General features: G+C 40.3%; 1 protein-coding gene across 1 annotated transcript in view; it reads right to left on the bottom strand.

The window, feature by feature from the left end:
• NT5DC1 (5'-nucleotidase domain containing 1) overlaps positions 1 to 16,918 on the bottom strand; it is a 126,604-nt gene that overhangs the window by 12,542 nt on the left and 97,144 nt on the right. The window contains exons 8-11 of the mRNA XM_079939864.1: positions 15,501 to 15,598; positions 5,929 to 6,047; positions 4,684 to 4,836; positions 260 to 428 (exon numbers count right to left, since the gene is read on the bottom strand). Of these exons, the coding sequence (XP_079795990.1) occupies positions 260 to 428; positions 4,684 to 4,836; positions 5,929 to 6,047; positions 15,501 to 15,598 (539 nt within the window). The remainder of the gene's footprint in view (positions 1 to 259; positions 429 to 4,683; positions 4,837 to 5,928; positions 6,048 to 15,500; positions 15,599 to 16,918) is intronic.

Genomic DNA, 16,918 nt, shown 5'->3' with positions numbered 1-16,918 from the left:
GCCTAGAGCCGGTGCTCCACAACAGGAGAAGCCACTGCAATGAGAAGCCCGTGCATCACAACGAAGAGTAGCCCCCAGTCGCCACAACTAGAGAAAAGAACGTGCGCGGCAACAAAGACCCAACACAGCCAAAAAAAATAAAGTAAAATAAATTCATAAAAAAATAAATAAAATTAAAAAAAGAAAGAAAAGAATTCTAGTACTTCAGGTCATTACTGTCCAGCAGCAGGTAAATCTTTATAAGTATTATCCGCCTTACCTGCTATTGCTTCAATACTTGGAATTGCAATAGTGCTGTAAGTGCTGATTCTCTTACAAGACCATGTATAAATCAAGGAATCTTCTGTATTTTCCAGTCCGGAAACTGAATCAATAAAAAAAGAGCCCCATTTTTTAGATAATCTATTTAGAGGCTTTGCCTTCAGTCCCTGAAACAAGAAATAGAATAACGAAACTGTGATTAATTAGTGTTCAACCTCATTATAAGTTTTTTCCACCAGTAAGTAAATCAAAATAGAACAACTGTGTGGAACAACAATTTCAGTTGTTTAACTTTAACCAGACTATATACTATATAAAAAGTAAAACAAAACTTTGTAGTCCTTTAATGTATTCTCCTCTGGCTTTGTTTGGGAACCCCTTTCTCATCCTTTGGGATCTGGCTTGGATGCCACCAGGATATTTTCCTTGATTTCCCACAGTTGCGTTGGATTAGGTCTCCTCCATTTTCTCACACTCTTGAGTTTATCCCTAATATGGTACTTCTCATACTATCTTGCAATTATCATACTATTTACTTTTCGCCCTGGACAGATTATAAACTACAGAAGGTTAGGAACTATCTCATGTATTAGTGTATCCTTAAAGGCTTAGTGCCTAGGACATAGCAGGCACAGAAATGTTGTAGACTAAATAAGACTCATTCAAAAAATACTTCTCAGTGTTTTATGGGTATAGTATAAAACTAAGAATTGAAAAAAAAACCCTATCACGTCCATAGAATTTGGATTATAAAATCTGTCATCCTTTTCTGATGAAAACTTCATTTTGGAGCAGCAAAGAGTCCCAAATATGCCTTTAGATTCATGATTCTTTGCGCTGGAACTCACTTTGTGAAGCAAGATGAAAGTATGTGTTTTTCAGGTGATGGTGTTTAGAGATCACTTAGCAAGAATCTATCTGGATTTCACCAAAGATATTTAAGAGCAGTATGGAATATAAATATCTATGCTTCTGTGTGTACATTTAAGGTGTATTTAGATATAATTTCTCAAGGTGTAAAGAGAAGTTTAGTGTCGTTTTTCTTTATTTACTTCATTGTCTTTTCTAAAATAATGAGTGAGAAGAAATGACTCACATCACACAGGCTATATGTAGATAATGGTTCTGCCAACACTGAGTGGTAATCTGGGCTGCACATTATTCCTTTGAAAAGAGGAAAACAGACCTGTTTACCCTTTCTGGTTCAATGTATTATGGATGCTGTTATTGTCTAAATGTCTGTGTCCTTCCAAAATTCATTATGTTGAAATCCTAACCCCCAAGATGATGGAATTATGAGGTGAGGCCTTGAAAAGGTGCTTAGGTCATGAGGGTGGAGCCCTCATGAAGCCCTCATGATTAGTGTCCTTATAAAAGAGATCCCAGAAAGCTACCTTCTCCCTTCTGCCATGTGAGGGTACAGGGAGAAGATGGTGGTCTATGAGGAAGTGGGTCTTCACCAGACAATGAATCAGCTGGCACCATGATCTTGGACTTCCCAGTCTCTAGAACTCTGAGAAATACATGTTTGTTGTTTATAAGCCAGCCAGTCTATGGTATTTTGTTACAGCAGCCAAAATGGACAGATGCTAATCTTTGTTTATTCTGATGCTAAAGTTTTAATGACTCATTTTCTCAAATATAAAATATATATATCACTAATCGAACGAATCATGCCATTTCTTGAATATATCAACAAGGAGCACTCCTATTTTCATTGAGCCTTTATCTTATAGATTTCATCCCTTAATGGTAAGTGTTCTCACCAAGTTTCTATCTTCTCTTCTTCTCTTTCTCTCTTGTCTCTCTCCCTTAGACATCTCTCAATTTTCCTCGCTTATCCTAACCTATCTCCCAAACCAGTTTGATCTCATCCTCCAGCTGTTTCAAAGAAATGGGATTCAACATTAAACCAATCACATCTCTCTCCTCACAAAAACGTCTCTCCTCAAAAAACCAGGTCTTTCTCATGACTTCCATATTTATATGAATAAAACCCATCAATTCCAGTTGGCTGCGCTTAAAAACCATCGATGTTGTCCGTCTCAGCTCCTACCACCAGCACCCAGCTAGTTGTGCCTCCAGAACATCTGCCATGTACTCTCTCCATCTCCTTCTCACTAGTGCCCACTGTTCATGTTTGTATCACCTCTAGCTGGGCTGCTGGGACAGCCCGCCACAGCATCCCTTCCCATGTGCTGAGCCCATCCTTCACACGCTGCTAAACGAAAGCTTCGCCCCTGTTGCCTGCACATCCAAACACTGCTAGTGATGCCTTTGGCTGACAAACCTACACATCTGCTATTTTACGGTCAAGACTGTACTGAAGCCTGTACATTACAATCTCTGTACACTTATTCATGTTACTTCCTGAACCAAGAATGTTATTTCCATCAGTTGAAAATGTACCTGTCCTTCAATGTTTACCTCACATTCTACATTTTTTATAAATTTTTCCCTAATTCTCCTCAATGAAGTATCCATCCTGTCTTGTTTGTAATTCTTTTATAATTTGTACCCTCTGGAGGCAGTTATGCTTTATTTGTATACTCAAGCTCCCTGACCCCTTTTATCCACAGACTAATATGTTCTGTTAAAAGGATCTGTGTATGATTCTATAAGTCCCTGATATTCATAGTAGGGAGGCTTGCACAAATTAAAAACTTAGTATATGTTGAACAAGACAATGGTGTCAGACTGGTCATTTAATGAGTGGCCTTATTAAGATATCTCTGCTAATCCAATAAGCTCTTACTTATGTCTGATAGTTGTGATGAAAGTTTTGAGTACTGTTCTGAAATATGTGTATGTGTGTGTACACCCAACAGAGAGCTACCAAATCCTGTCTCTTCAGTCACAGTGGGTTGATTTATTAAGGACATATATGTTCAATGGAGCAGGGCTGGGGTGGGGAGGTGGAGTGTGATGATAAAGGAACATTATTTCAATTCTATCTTGGGAAATAAAATCTTCACGCTGTTGACTCACTGTTTCCTGTGGAAGAGCCAATTATTAACTCTTTGTTCATGATGTGTTTATAACTAATTAACAAGAAAAGGGGTCTGTGGGAGAAGGATGGAGCTACCGTCTATGGAATGCTAAAGGAAACATTCCCACTGATGCTTCATTTCCTTATTACTGTCTGTGCATTCTCAAATCATTTTGAAGAAACCAAATCTCCTTATTTCTCTTTAGGGGAAACCTCCTCCCAAATCCCTCGGATTAGAAGGCCAGCTTCCTGGAAGGTTATTTTAAAGCTCTTTTTAACTCAGTCCACAGAACTTCCAATGTCACACTGAAGACCAAATGCTACTCAGTGGAAACCTTGTAGAAACCTGACCCCTTTATTCTAACATTCAGTTGCATCTACTTATAGCTATCTTTTTTTTTTCTTGTGGTACGCGGGCCTCTCACTGTTGTGGCCTCTCCCGTTGCGGACCACGGGCTCCGGACGCGCAGGCTCAGCGGCCATGGCTCACGGGCCCAGCTGCTCTGTGGCATGTGGGATCTTCCCGGACCGGGGCAGGAACCCGTGTCCCCTGCATCGGCAGGTGGACTCTCAACCACTGTGCCACCAGGGAAGCCCTCTTTTTTTAAAAAAAATAAATAAATAGACTTTATTTCTTAGAAGTTTTAGGTTTCCAGATAAATAGAGCACCTCCTTCCCCCCTGAGCACCCACTGGTCTTTTCCAGAATGTCATATAGTTGTATGCAGTATGCAGCCTTTTCGGAACTGGCTTCTTTCACTTAGTAATATGCACTTAAGGTTACTCCATGTTTTTCCATGGCTTGATAGTTTCTTTTGATTGTTATTTTTTGATTGGATATTTGTTTTTTGACTTGTGTTTTCCATTCTTTTTAGATTGTTCCACTGGAATGACTTTAGGAAAATGCATTTTATTTTCTGACCTTTCTTCTTTTCTGCTTATTTTTGCTTTTATACACTATTTTCCCTTTCTAGATTTATGACATATTTTACTTTTCTTTCCCTCAAGTCTTTACCTAAGTTCATTTTGGGTGGCTCAGGAGTAAGCTTAAGGGAGCTACCAATTTTGTTAAGTTAGACCATGAAGTGAGAGCACGAGGGCTTTCATGGCCAAGCAAAAGAGGTAGAGTATAACCGCAGTGAGTCAGGATCTGGCCGCCTCATCATCAGCCAAAACACGGCCACGGTGCCACAGCACTGGATGAAAGTAGAGAACTCGGAAGACAGACATTACAGACCATTACGTTAATGGTCAACAGCATTTATCTTGGCATCATTTAAGAACTATCCACAAGATCAACTGTAGAGCTGAGATGGCATGAAGATCACAGTAAGTGCCAACAGATTTCATCTCTCTTGGCACAAACAAGCACTTTCTAAGACACGTGAAACACAAGGCTTTTCTTTCAAGGAAAGAACCAAAGGAGACCCTTACCTCATATTTTCCTTTCTTCTCTAGAGGCTCTGAGTCCTCAGGCTTCCCGTCTCTGTCCCCTCTGAGCTCTTCCAGGATGAGGACTGTCTCCCAATTACTATAATGACAGGCTGGGAAAATATCTGAATGCATGCTGTCACCAAAGTAAACAACCTGTAAGAGAGCAAATTCTGTTTGAGACATGAGAACTGTGAAAGCGTAGTGTTCATTTTATAGAAGGCAGAAGAAAATCCCTCAACAGGTGTCAGAGTTAAGTGATGTAAAAGTTGCAGAGACGTCTTAAATTTCCTTGAATAACTTCACAGGTGACCTGTCCTATTTGATACACAAGGGGTCAGGTTTAAGAAGTTACACAATTCATCTGCAGGTAGAAGAAAGGCAGAAGATAAGTGAATTCAATTTTCTGAAATAAAAATGAAAGAGCCCATATGGTTACAGTTAAACCTGCCCCTGGAATTGAAGAGCTGGTGAGATATTGGAGACAACCTGTTACAGAGGGTTAGATTAGCAAGAATGGACAACACAACCAATTTACCAGTTTCTGGGCGCCACCCAGACCTGCTGAAACAGAATCTCTGAGAGTGGGTGGGCTTGGGCAAGTGGACTCTGGGACCCTTCCCAGGCATTCTGAGGCAAAGCCTCATTGATCTAGTCCATGTCTCTTAATTTACAGATGAGGAAACAAGGTTAAGGGAACATGAACTAGAACCTCCAAGGCAGGAGTCCCCAGGGGGCTGTGACAGTGTACGAGCCAGTGGAGTAGGGCTCAGTGACCCACTGACCCTCCTTCTCATGGGGCTCCTGGCAAACGTTTTTTAGAAGCATCCTGCTGTTAAAAATATACCAATGTCCAACATCAACAATGTGGCCAGGATGTTAAAAGCTAACGTGTCTTCAGTCTATAGTATAATCAGTTACTGCTTGTTTTACACATAAAAATGTTCCTGATGGACAGTTATCAGGATAACATTCCTCAGTAACCCACACACTATTCCATTGTATCTCTCAGGTCTGTGGCCTCCTACTTGGAATATCTGTTTTTCTCTGTTACAGAGAAAGACTCAATGTACATCAACAAAGGAAAGGCTTATTTAAGCAGAAGAGGTAGGCAAGGAGGTTGGCAGACAGGCAGAAGCAGATGATTGCCTCACAGATAACTATGCTGAAGGCATTTAGAGTTATGGTTTCAGTTTACAAGGGCTTATATCTCCAAGCCCTTGTAAACTGGGCTCAGTCAGAAAATACCTTGGGTTCAGGTTTGCCAGTCATTTTCTTCAGAAGTTCATAAAGATGGACCGCATTCCCTTGGGAGTACCAGCCAGGTTTATCCAGAGATGGCAGGGCCTCTTGTTCCTCGTCATTCTCTGAAAGCACAGTTGGACAATCACATACTTTTTAATCAAGTGATAGCACCCAGCTGGACAGACCACACTCTGGCATGGCTGTAGGACACGTACAGGAAGGAACCATGTGGGGATGGGAGCTAGCATTCAGTGATCACCTATATATATCATGAGCACTTCATGGACGTAAATATATATACTTTTCAAAGATTTTTTTTTTAAGAGCGGTTTTACATTCACAGCAAAGTTGAGAGGAAGGTACAGAGATATCCTACACACCCTCTTCCCTCACAAAGGCAGAGTCTCCCCCATTGTTGGTGATAAAAAATGAGTCCAACATATCACAATGATATGAGTGAACTCCTCCAGAACAAGGAATTCTAAAACCACATTTACAGATAATTAAAGCCATATCACAGCAACTGCCAGCTTAAGGTCAAGAGATATTTATGCCTATTTGGTTGACATTTCAGCAGCCATGTTTTAATTCTTCTACACAATCAAATGAAAACCCTACTATTCTCTAAAGAGTAGTTAAAAAACCAACCACGTATTAGCTTAACATTAAGAGTCTAATGCATATCAGACTCAGCATATTCCTGGAGAAACACAGTGAAAACCAATTATTTCTCACGTCTGTCTGTCTGTCTGTACTCAGCACAGAATGTCTTACCATGTAAATAATGTGGGTTTGATGGCAACTGGGAAATGAGTAATTTATGCAAATATTTTTGAAAGCAAATGTACATTTGATATGTAGAGGCCCACGGTACAGGAACAGTGGGAAGGGCATCTTTCCATTGCTTATTAAAAACAAATCTACAGAATCATAATTTCTTACATATTGGGACTCAGTAATTAACAAAGAGGAAGAAACCCTTCTTTATACAAAGACCAAAACAAAATACTCACTTTACACAAACCCCTCCCTCCCCCTCCCCGTTTCCAGCTCCCACACTGGAAGCTGCTGTGCAGGGTACTGATTCATGCAGGGCAGCTTCCAGGGCTCCGGGAGAACCTCCATAACTGGGAAGCTGTGGGACTCAGAAAACTATTAATTCCAGCAGCAGGGAGCCAGTGTGGGCTGTGAAAGCATCAGAGCCGAAGTGGAAGCGACACAGTCCAAGGGAACAAACTCAAGGAAGCTTCAAGCACAATCTTTATAAACCCAAACATTTTCACACTTCTTTTCATCTCTGGGAAACAGTTATATGAACTTTCATTTTCACATAATATAAATAAATGTGCCCTGCAAGCAGTACAATGATGACACTGATTTGAAAAAGTTTACTTTAAAAGTATATTAGAAGATAATAAATACAATAGATAAAAAACAGAGGAGGACAAAGGGGATAAGAGAGTGACTGTGATTTGTTTCCTCAGTTTTAAAATGGGGATAATAACAGTACTTCCCTCATAGAGTGTATAAGTGAATTAATACAGATGGAGCACACGGAAGAGTGTGGGCCACGTAGGGTTGAAGAAGTCTTAGCTGCTATCCCTTCAATTCACAGGCGCAGAAACTGATATCTGGAGAAGCTAAGAAATTTGCCCAAAGTTACCAAACTGCTACAATCACCCCTCAAAGGACTTCAAATTAGGGGTAGAAGACAAGGAGTAAGACAACAATCAATGAAAGCAAATAGTAAATCAAACTAAAACTCTTTTGAAGACTATAATTTGCTTCTGGATACAGCTGTGTTTTACAATAACAAAGTAAATCTCATTTTTTAACTGTAAGACCATATAGACAAGTAAAAACAAAAAAACAAAACAGTACGTTTTTAGTCAGCATAATAGTTACAAAATTAATATGGGGAAATGACAGTCAAGGCTGTGGCTGACAGCCTTGAAGAAAGCAAGCTCCACGACTCAGATAAGACAGAGAGCCAGAGAACTCATGTGCCTGGGCCTGACTGGTGTGACGTCAGAACTGGCTCCTGCGGCGGTTCCCAGCAGCTTCTCCCAACTCCCAGAGCCTTTGGTGTTACTACCTTACCAATGTTTTAAAAGTATGTATTTGTGTGATGTTTTTGAATCAGTAATACATTTAAGTATTTTTAAAAGACTCAATTTTGAACTCTACCTGCTATGTGCTCACCTCTTCTGCAAAAGGTAATCATTCTTTTATGCATACAAAAGCATATATAAATATATATTCTTTTTCTCTACTTTTGAAATACATTTATTGAGGTATAACTGACATACAATAAACTGCGCATAAAGCATACAATTTGATTAGTTTGGGCACATGTATATATCTATTATGAGCTGAACTGTGGTCCCCTCAAATTCATATGCTGAAGCACTAACCCTGTTCCCCAGAATGTGACTGTACTTGGAGACAGGGCCTTTAAAGAGGTGACTGAGCTAAAATGAGGCCATGGGGTGGGCCCTAATCCAATACTATTGGCGTCCTCATAAAAAGAGGAAATTAGGACACATAATTAGGCAATTAGGACACAGAAGAAAGACCATGTGATGCTACAGGGAGAAGATGGCCATCTATACGCCAAGAAGAAAGGCCTCGGAAGAAACCAATCTTTTTGACACCTTGACCTCAGACTTCTAGCCTCCAGAACTGTGAAAAAAGAAATTTCCTTTGTTTCAGCCACTCAGTCTGCGGTATTTTGTTACAGTAGCCCTAGCAAACTAATACAACACCCGTGACCCCTCCTCCCTTTTAAATGCAAATATCAGCATATTCGGCACACTGTTCTGTAACTTGATATTTTAAAACCTTATTTTATTGATAATATGTTGTGATCTGCCTGTTTTTTTAAATTCCATGATTTATTTAATAGTCTTTTTTTGATAGACATGTGAAATGTTGTTACAAGGAAAAAGTTACAAACATGACAGAATTCGCCTGGTGGGATCAAACAAAATCCCACCAGGATTTCTTTCTTTTCTTCTTTCACTCTTTATTTCAACAATCTTTCACAAACCAATTTACATAGAGGGATATGGCAGTGAACTAGATGGTCTGAGTTCTTGAGCTCAGAATGTTTATTTTCTAGGAGCGACCTCTGACTTGCTAGGGGTTTACTTAACAGTGATTTATGATTAAAATATATTTATAATTGTTTTGGTTTCTAGGACTCCTTCTAATATGAACTTCACTAAACAGTTCATATTTGCTTTATACATCTCTTCTTCAATTTTGAGCTAGAAAAATTTCTCACCAATTATGGATTTTCATACACACTTTCTCCACTGTTTTTGGAATGGGCAGTAAGATACTTTTCAAGTAAAATACCTCCTAAAATTCCTGCCTGTGTTGGGGACTATAAGATGGAAATTATACTATTAAAGGAAATAAATACTTTACCAGTGAGCTGGAGCAAATTTCATAAACAGAAAGTGAAACTCCTACTCTTACCCTTTATCTACTTTGGCTTTGGTCGTTTAGTTAAATATGCTTAACTAACTAGCTCATTTCCACACCTAAAATGATAGGAAGTTTATTTCTTTTCAGAATAACAACCTTCAATTAAATGTACTCACTAAGACATCCTCTTGGTCTTACTAAAGTACGTCTTGGTGATCTGACCAGTAGCATCTGCTTCAACAGAAAATCTGTTTAGAAATGCAAATTGAAGCCTTTTGCCCAGCCCTACTGGATCAGAATCTCCATTTTAACAAGATCCCTAGGTGATTTGAGTGTGAAGTCTGAGAAACACTGATGTAGAAAGAACAGCAGGAAAATAAAACAAAACAAAAACCTGATAGAACAATAAAAGGCATTCATTTCACCAAGGAGACAGTAATGGGCACCTGTGGGGAGCAGTGAGAATGAAGATGAAAAGGTAACCTAGCAACCAGATTTAGCCTTAGGGTGCTATATGGAGTGGGGAGCCAATGAGATTGTGTGTGTGATAAATATATTAAATATATTGTAAGTCTAACAGTAATAAGTGAGCAATACAAAATATATTGAAATTAAAAGCAAGTGACAAATAGAAATCTATGCCAATGAAAAGTATTTGAGGGCAGTGGGCAAGAGATAGAAATAGAGGTATAAAGGGAGGCAGAGGGACGAGGTAGAATGGGGAAGAATGATCAAAGCTTAACGGGAAGGGAGGGGACGGCAGAGATGAGATATTTCTGAGGTAGATTAAACAGGACTTTATGAAAAATACAAGACAAAACAAGAAACAAACAAACCCCCCCAGGACTTGATGCACAGCCTCCTGGATGTGAAAGGGTGAAGATGATGAAGGTTTCCAGCTGGGTTTATTCAGCGGCTGGTCAAGTAATGAAGGTAAGGAATACAAGGTGACCAGCATATTTGGTTGTTGATTGCTTTCAAGGTGGAAGGAGAATCAAGTTTGATTTCAGAATACTGGGTGGAGGTGTCTGGTATACAAGACAAAATATGGTGTGAGGTTCTGGCAAAGACAGCTGGGGCAACATCTGGGAGTCAGTGGATAGGTGAAAGCTGAGGCCAAGACACCAAAGACAGCAAGTTGGGTCATGATTCCCAAATTGGGCGGCGCGGGGGAGGGGTAGTTGGTAGCAGGAGACTGGCGTGGTCCCTCTCCCCACTGAATTTACAATCTTGCAAGGTAGACGGACTCCCTCCCCGCACCAAGCCTTAGCTCTGCTGAGGAGCTGAGTCGTGAGATAACAGATTTTGCCTAGAAGAGGTTCCCCGCCCCCAAACAGTCCTTAAGCCCCTGTAGGGATCAAGCTGAATGGAGCTCAGCCCCCCACCTGCTGAGTCCCCACCCTCCCTTTCGGCGCCTCCATGACAACGGCTGCCATCAGTCCTGTACAACTGCGCAGAGGATGCTGCAGCGCTGGGGTCTCTGGGATTGGCTCACCGTGCCTTCCATCCCAACAAGCTTCTTTGCCTTAATTTTACTTCTAACTTTAATCATTCGGAGCAATGATCTGATTTACGAAGACACTGGACTGTCACGTAAGGGCCAACTGACATGACTTGTACAGTAACATTAACTGCCATATGTGGGATGTTTGCTGGGTTACAAGGCTGAGAGATCAGTTAAGTACTGTAATAACCAGGACCTGATGTAATACTGTGCCAATTCATACAAGGGATGATAAGGGAGTGGCAGGTGACAAACTTGAGAAAACTGGAGGATAGGTTAGTTGTTAAGGGGAGAGAGGAGCTGAAGATGACAGATTTCCCTAACTTAGGCAAGATCTGTGGTTCGAAAAGTTATAACAGAGTTATGGAATATGGGAAATGAATGAGTTGTTATAGGTAAGTCAATTTTCATGTGATGCCAGGGCTCTGGGGCATGGAAAGCTTAGAAGACAGATAGAAACAGGCCTCTGTAAGTCAGGGAAAAGTGAAACCAAGAATTAAGGAATTAGGAGTCATTAGCGAACAGGTGACAGTTAAAACCAGAGGGTGGTAGAAAGCAGACAACAGCAGGAGAAGAAAGGAGGGTCAATGCAGAATGCTAGAGAGTAGCGACATTTAACAAGAAAGGTGAAGGGAAACCAGCAGTGGAAACAGAGATAGAGCAGTTAGAGGTAGAAGAATCAGAATCAGCAGCAAAGTAAACACTGTAACAGAACACAATGTATTAGAAATTCTTTAATATGAGCAGTATGAACCTCTTATTAATAATAGTTCTGGCAATCCTTTTGCCCTCTAAATGTGAATAAACTATTTTGTATCAGCTCCAGAAACTGCAGGATTCACTGTGTCTTACACCAAAATATGTTAAATCAGAGGACCAGAAAACTAAAGCTGGAAAGTACCTTAGAGAGCTTCTAGTCTAATCCCTTCTGGATGTGAAAAAACGGAGACAAGCTCTATATCTATATAAAGGCATGAAATCCCATACATTCTGAGGTCCATAGGCATTTTATTCTAATCATTATAGACAATGGTGATAGGACTTTGGGTCCTATATCATCCATCCAGACTTTTCAACTCTTAAAGTTAAGACTTATAACATTTTCATACTTTAAATTCAGCCAAGATGACTATCAAGTCTTTTAATGAATATAATATCTGAAAATATAGTTTGGATAACTATTATTATGTCAGTCCTCAAATCCAAATTGATAGTATAAAACCAAAAGAAAATACTGTACAGAGGTTATAAGATAGGTACCTCTACATGGTTATAGTTTTTAAAAGCTTACCCTTATATCTCTGAATACTCTTCAATTAAATAGAAATACTGCACAAAGTACAGTAATTTGTCAGCATAAGTTGATGCGTTTGTGGTCTCCAATATGTTAAAAAATTTGGTATATTTTTAATGTGCATTGTTTTCTGTTACTGGTGTTTGTGTGTCTGAGTAAAATTTTAATAAAAACCTTGGTGAAACGGCATAAGCACTACTGTAGGTACAGAACAGACAAGGATTTTCTTGGAACAAAATATGAAAACCTTGAAGATAAAAGTAAAAATAAACATCTATTGAGTACTTAGTTAATGTATTTAAATATAAGTTTGTGAAGAAGGGAAAAACATTGAAATTTTTTTCCTGGTTTAATACAAAGAGTCCTATTTGACACCTTGATTATTTCTTTTTTTTAAATTTAATTTTTTTATTTTACATTGGAATATAGTTGATTTACAACGTTGTATTAGTTTCAGGTACACAACGAAGTGACTGAATCCCTGATTATTTTTTTAACATCAAAGATTTATATAAGACATTAAACCAATATATAAAAAACACCATCGATCCCTGCCTTTCTACTAGGCCAGGGTTTCTTAACCTTGGCACTACTGAGATTTGGGGCCAGATAATTCTTTGTTGGTGGTGGTGGGGGTGCTGTCCTGTGTGCTGTAGGTTGGTTAGCAGCATCTCTGGCCTCTACCCACTAGATGCCAGCAGTACCCCCTCCTCCAAAGTTGTGACAACCAAATGTCTCCAGACGTTGCCAAAGCTGCCCTGAGGAGCAAAACTGCCACAGTTGAAATCAACTGTACTAGACCATTCTCATCAGCATAATGCATATTCGAGTATCTTCAGTTAAAAACAATAAACTACAGGTTTTCCTTGATTTACAATGGAGTTACAACCCGACAAAAGCAGCATAAGTTGAAAATACCTTAAGTCAAAAATGCCTTTAATACACCTAACCTACCGAACATTAGCCTAGCCTACCTTAAACATGCTCAGAACACTTACATTAGCCTACAACTGGGCAAAGTCATCTAACACAAAGCCTGTTTTACAACAAAGTATTGCATACTTCATGGAATTTACTGAATCAGTATTCAATTAAAACAGAATGGTTGTATGGGTACAGCATGGTTGTAAGTGTACTGGCTGTTTAACCTCATGATCTGAGGTACTGGCTGACTGGAGCTGTGGCTTGTTGCCCATTCCCAGCATCAAGAGAGAGTATTAAAAGGCATATTGCTAGCCTGGGAAAAGATTAAGATTCTAAATTTAGGGCTTCCCTGGTGGTGCAGTGGTCGAGAGTACGCCTGCCGATGCAGGGGACACGGGTTCGTGCCCCAGTCCGGGAAGATCCCACATGCCGCCGAGCGGCTGGGCCCATAAGCCATGGCCGCTGAGCCTGCGCGTCCGGAGCCTGTGCTCCGCAACGGGAGAGGCCACAACAGTGAGAGGCCCGCGTACCGCAAAAAAAAAAAAAAAAAAATTCTAAATTTGAAGTACAGTTTCTACTGAATGTGTATTGCTTTTGAACCATCATGAACTCAAAAAATCTAAGTTGAAGCACTGTAAATCGGGGACCATCTGTATGCCCTTGATCCTACACTGTCTTCCACCTAAAACCTCAATTGTTTGACTATTTTCATAGCTAAAATTCTAGAAAAAGTTGTTTACACTCATGGGTTCCACTACCTCCAATGAACTCTTCAAGATACTGCAGTCTGGGCTTCCCTGGTGGCGCAGTGGTTGAGAGTCCACCTGCCGATGCAGGGGACACGGGTTCGTGCCCCGGTCCGGGAAGACCCCACATGCCGCGGAGCGGCCGCGCCCGTGAGCCATGGCCACTGACCCTGCGCGTCCGGAGCCTGTTGCTCCGCAACGGGAGAGGTCACAACAGTGAGAGGCCCGCGTACCGCAAAAAAAAAAAAAAAAAAAAAAAAAAGGTTACTGCAGTCTGGTTCTATATCTATCAGTGCTCAAGACACCAGTGATCTCTGTCTTGTCCACTACAATGGACATTTCTCTTTCCTTTTCCAATTGACTTTCAGTAGCATTTGCCCTAGGTGACCACTCTCTCCTCTCCTCACCGGTTTATGAATGTTGTACTCTATTTCCCCCACTATAATCTGTCTGCTCCTACATCACACTCTTTCTTCTCTATCCTTAATGTTAGAGTGTGTCAGAGCTTGGTCTGGGCCTTCTGCCTATCTGTATTCTCCCTCTGTGTGATCTCATGTAAGCCCAAGGCTTGAAATACCCCTCTATGAGCTGATGAATCCCAAATTTATATCCTGAACCTACACCTGTTCTCTTGGATTCCAGGCTCATTTATATAAATTTCCTAATTGAGAGCTCCAGTTAGATAACTTACAGTCATTTCAAAATTAATACGTTGAAAAATGAGTGCTTAATAGTTATATTAAGAACCACCCTGCACAAACTTTTCCTCTGTATTTTTCCTCATGGCTGTAAATGGTCCCACCATTCATCCATTTGCTCAATTCAGAAAAAAGAAAAAGCAGCAACCTGAAGTCATTTTTGATTAACTCCCTTTTCATCTGCTGCTTCTAAAGCATCACCAAGTCTTGAGTTTTCCATCTGCACAGTGTATCTTAAATATGTCTACCTCTCTCCATTTCCAGTACTGCCGCCTCAGACCAAAGCACCGCAATGTCTCACTTGCGACATTCAATTGCCTGGTCTCCCTCTTTCTCTCTATCCTTCCCCACATCCAATCCATTCCCCACCCAGCAGCCAAAAAGGTCTCTATGTCACTCGTACATCTCAACTGAATAGCTTCAGGTTGCTTTTGGCATAAAAATTAAAACCATTTCCACAGTGTATGAGGCTGCCTGCCTCCCTAATTTCACCCCTTCTCTGGCCATGACTGTGTGCCAGAATCACAGGTCCCTTCTCTGTCACAGGAACGAGCCCAAACTACCCTCACACGGAGGCTTTGCATTTGTTTGTCCCATTGCCAGGGATACACTTCCTCTGCTCTTCTCATTACTCATCCCGCAGGTCCCGCCTAGCAAGTCACCTCACCTGACCTTTTCAGACAGGCGTCCCCTGGCCAGGCACTCTAAGGTGGCCTCCCGGTTTACTACCTCACCAGGCAGTCATTTCCATCTCGACAGGTAACATGACCTGTAATCATATCCCAGGCATTCACCAACTTGCTTACGTGCTTGTTTATGCATCCCAATGAGGGGGAAGAACACCTGGTATCTCTTTTATTCCCCTTGTTGCATCTAACACAGAGCTTTGTACATGGCTGTCAGCCAACAGGTATTTATTGAGTAAGTGAATGAACAAATCTTAAATACGAGAGTAAAGATACAAAATGTTAACTTACCAAGTGTCCGGAAAGGCCTCTGGCTTGGTAAATGAGAGAAGAAACCAGGCTTCAATGCATTTGTAATCACAATGTCAAAAAGATATTCAAAATCATTCCTAAAAAGCAATGATATTTTTCATACATTTATTTTAAGGAATTAGAAAAGGTCCATATAAAACAGAACTTAATCTTTGCCTATTTGACCACAGCATCATTTCTGATCTTTTGATTAACTTCTCTATGCTTTCAATACATTCTAAGGTGAACCTTACACTGGAAATAGAAGGTAGTCAAGCACTAATCATCCTGACACCACCCTGAAGTATCAATACAAACATAAGGGGGAAAAAAAGCATATTAACTCATTAACTCTAGGTGCTAAGCTGGTTTTCTCACTATGGCAATAATTATAGTGTGTAAATTCAATAGTTTCTAACACCTAAAATACTCACGAGCTATGTTTTCAAATTTGGGGCCTGAAATTTGTCTGGATTTATTAGCATCAAGAGTTATTAATAATTTTGTGTGTTACATGGGTCCTACAGAAAGCTAGCATTGTAACAGGTCAGATGGCATCTTTCAGAGAGTGTTCAAAATGTGAAGATACCTTATTTTGAAAATCAGGGTAGTATTACAATATGGTAATTTTTAGGCAACAATAATAATTGTTTTTTAGTCTGTATTTAACACTGTATTAAGGATTATTTGAGACAGCAAAGGAAAGATAGTCCTTGCTCCTGACAGACTCACTATTACATTGGGGAGATAATATTTACCCAACATTCCAGAATACTTTTACACAGCAAAACGACACTGCAGAGGAATTAAGATATGAAGAAAAAGTTTGGTAATCTATGCTAATGAAAAAGAAATTAAGACTTCCAAGTGTTTATTCTGAAGCATGGTCCCACTACCAGGACAGCAAATGTCTCTACAAAAGGCACTTTCCGAGGCATACAGGGCTGCAGCCTTAATTCACTTCAAGGATCCCAAACCTATACATTAATCAGAAAGCAGAAAACCACCGATAAACCGTAAGTACACCATAGGCCAATCTGAATTCACATGTGCTGAGGAACACGGAAATCAGGAAGCTAAACAGGTTGGCAAGAGGTCAGTTTTGAGGCTAAAATTTGCTTCATACTCACGGTAATTCAGTACAGTATCTGCTAAAATTTGAGGAAACAGTAGGGGAGGTCTAACAGCTCATTTTAGAATCTGGCTCTGACCATGGATATTCCCTGGCATTGCCCGTAAGAATGCCACAGATAAGTATTAACACTTGCTGAGCCTTACCAACTACTCTCATACTTTTACCTGTATTGTGCTATTTAAACTTCCTGTCACGCCTATGAGATACTACTGTCCCATCTTTAAGATGGTGAAATTGAGGCTTAGAGAGGTCATAGAACCTACCCTAGGTCACGGGGTGAGTT

The sequence above is a fragment of the Stenella coeruleoalba genome (assembly GCF_951394435.1).
Source record: "Stenella coeruleoalba genome assembly, chromosome: 12".
Lineage (NCBI taxonomy): Eukaryota > Metazoa > Chordata > Mammalia > Artiodactyla > Delphinidae > Stenella > Stenella coeruleoalba.
Note: the sequence above shows the minus strand (reverse complement) of the source record. Positions and strands in the feature narration are given on the sequence as shown.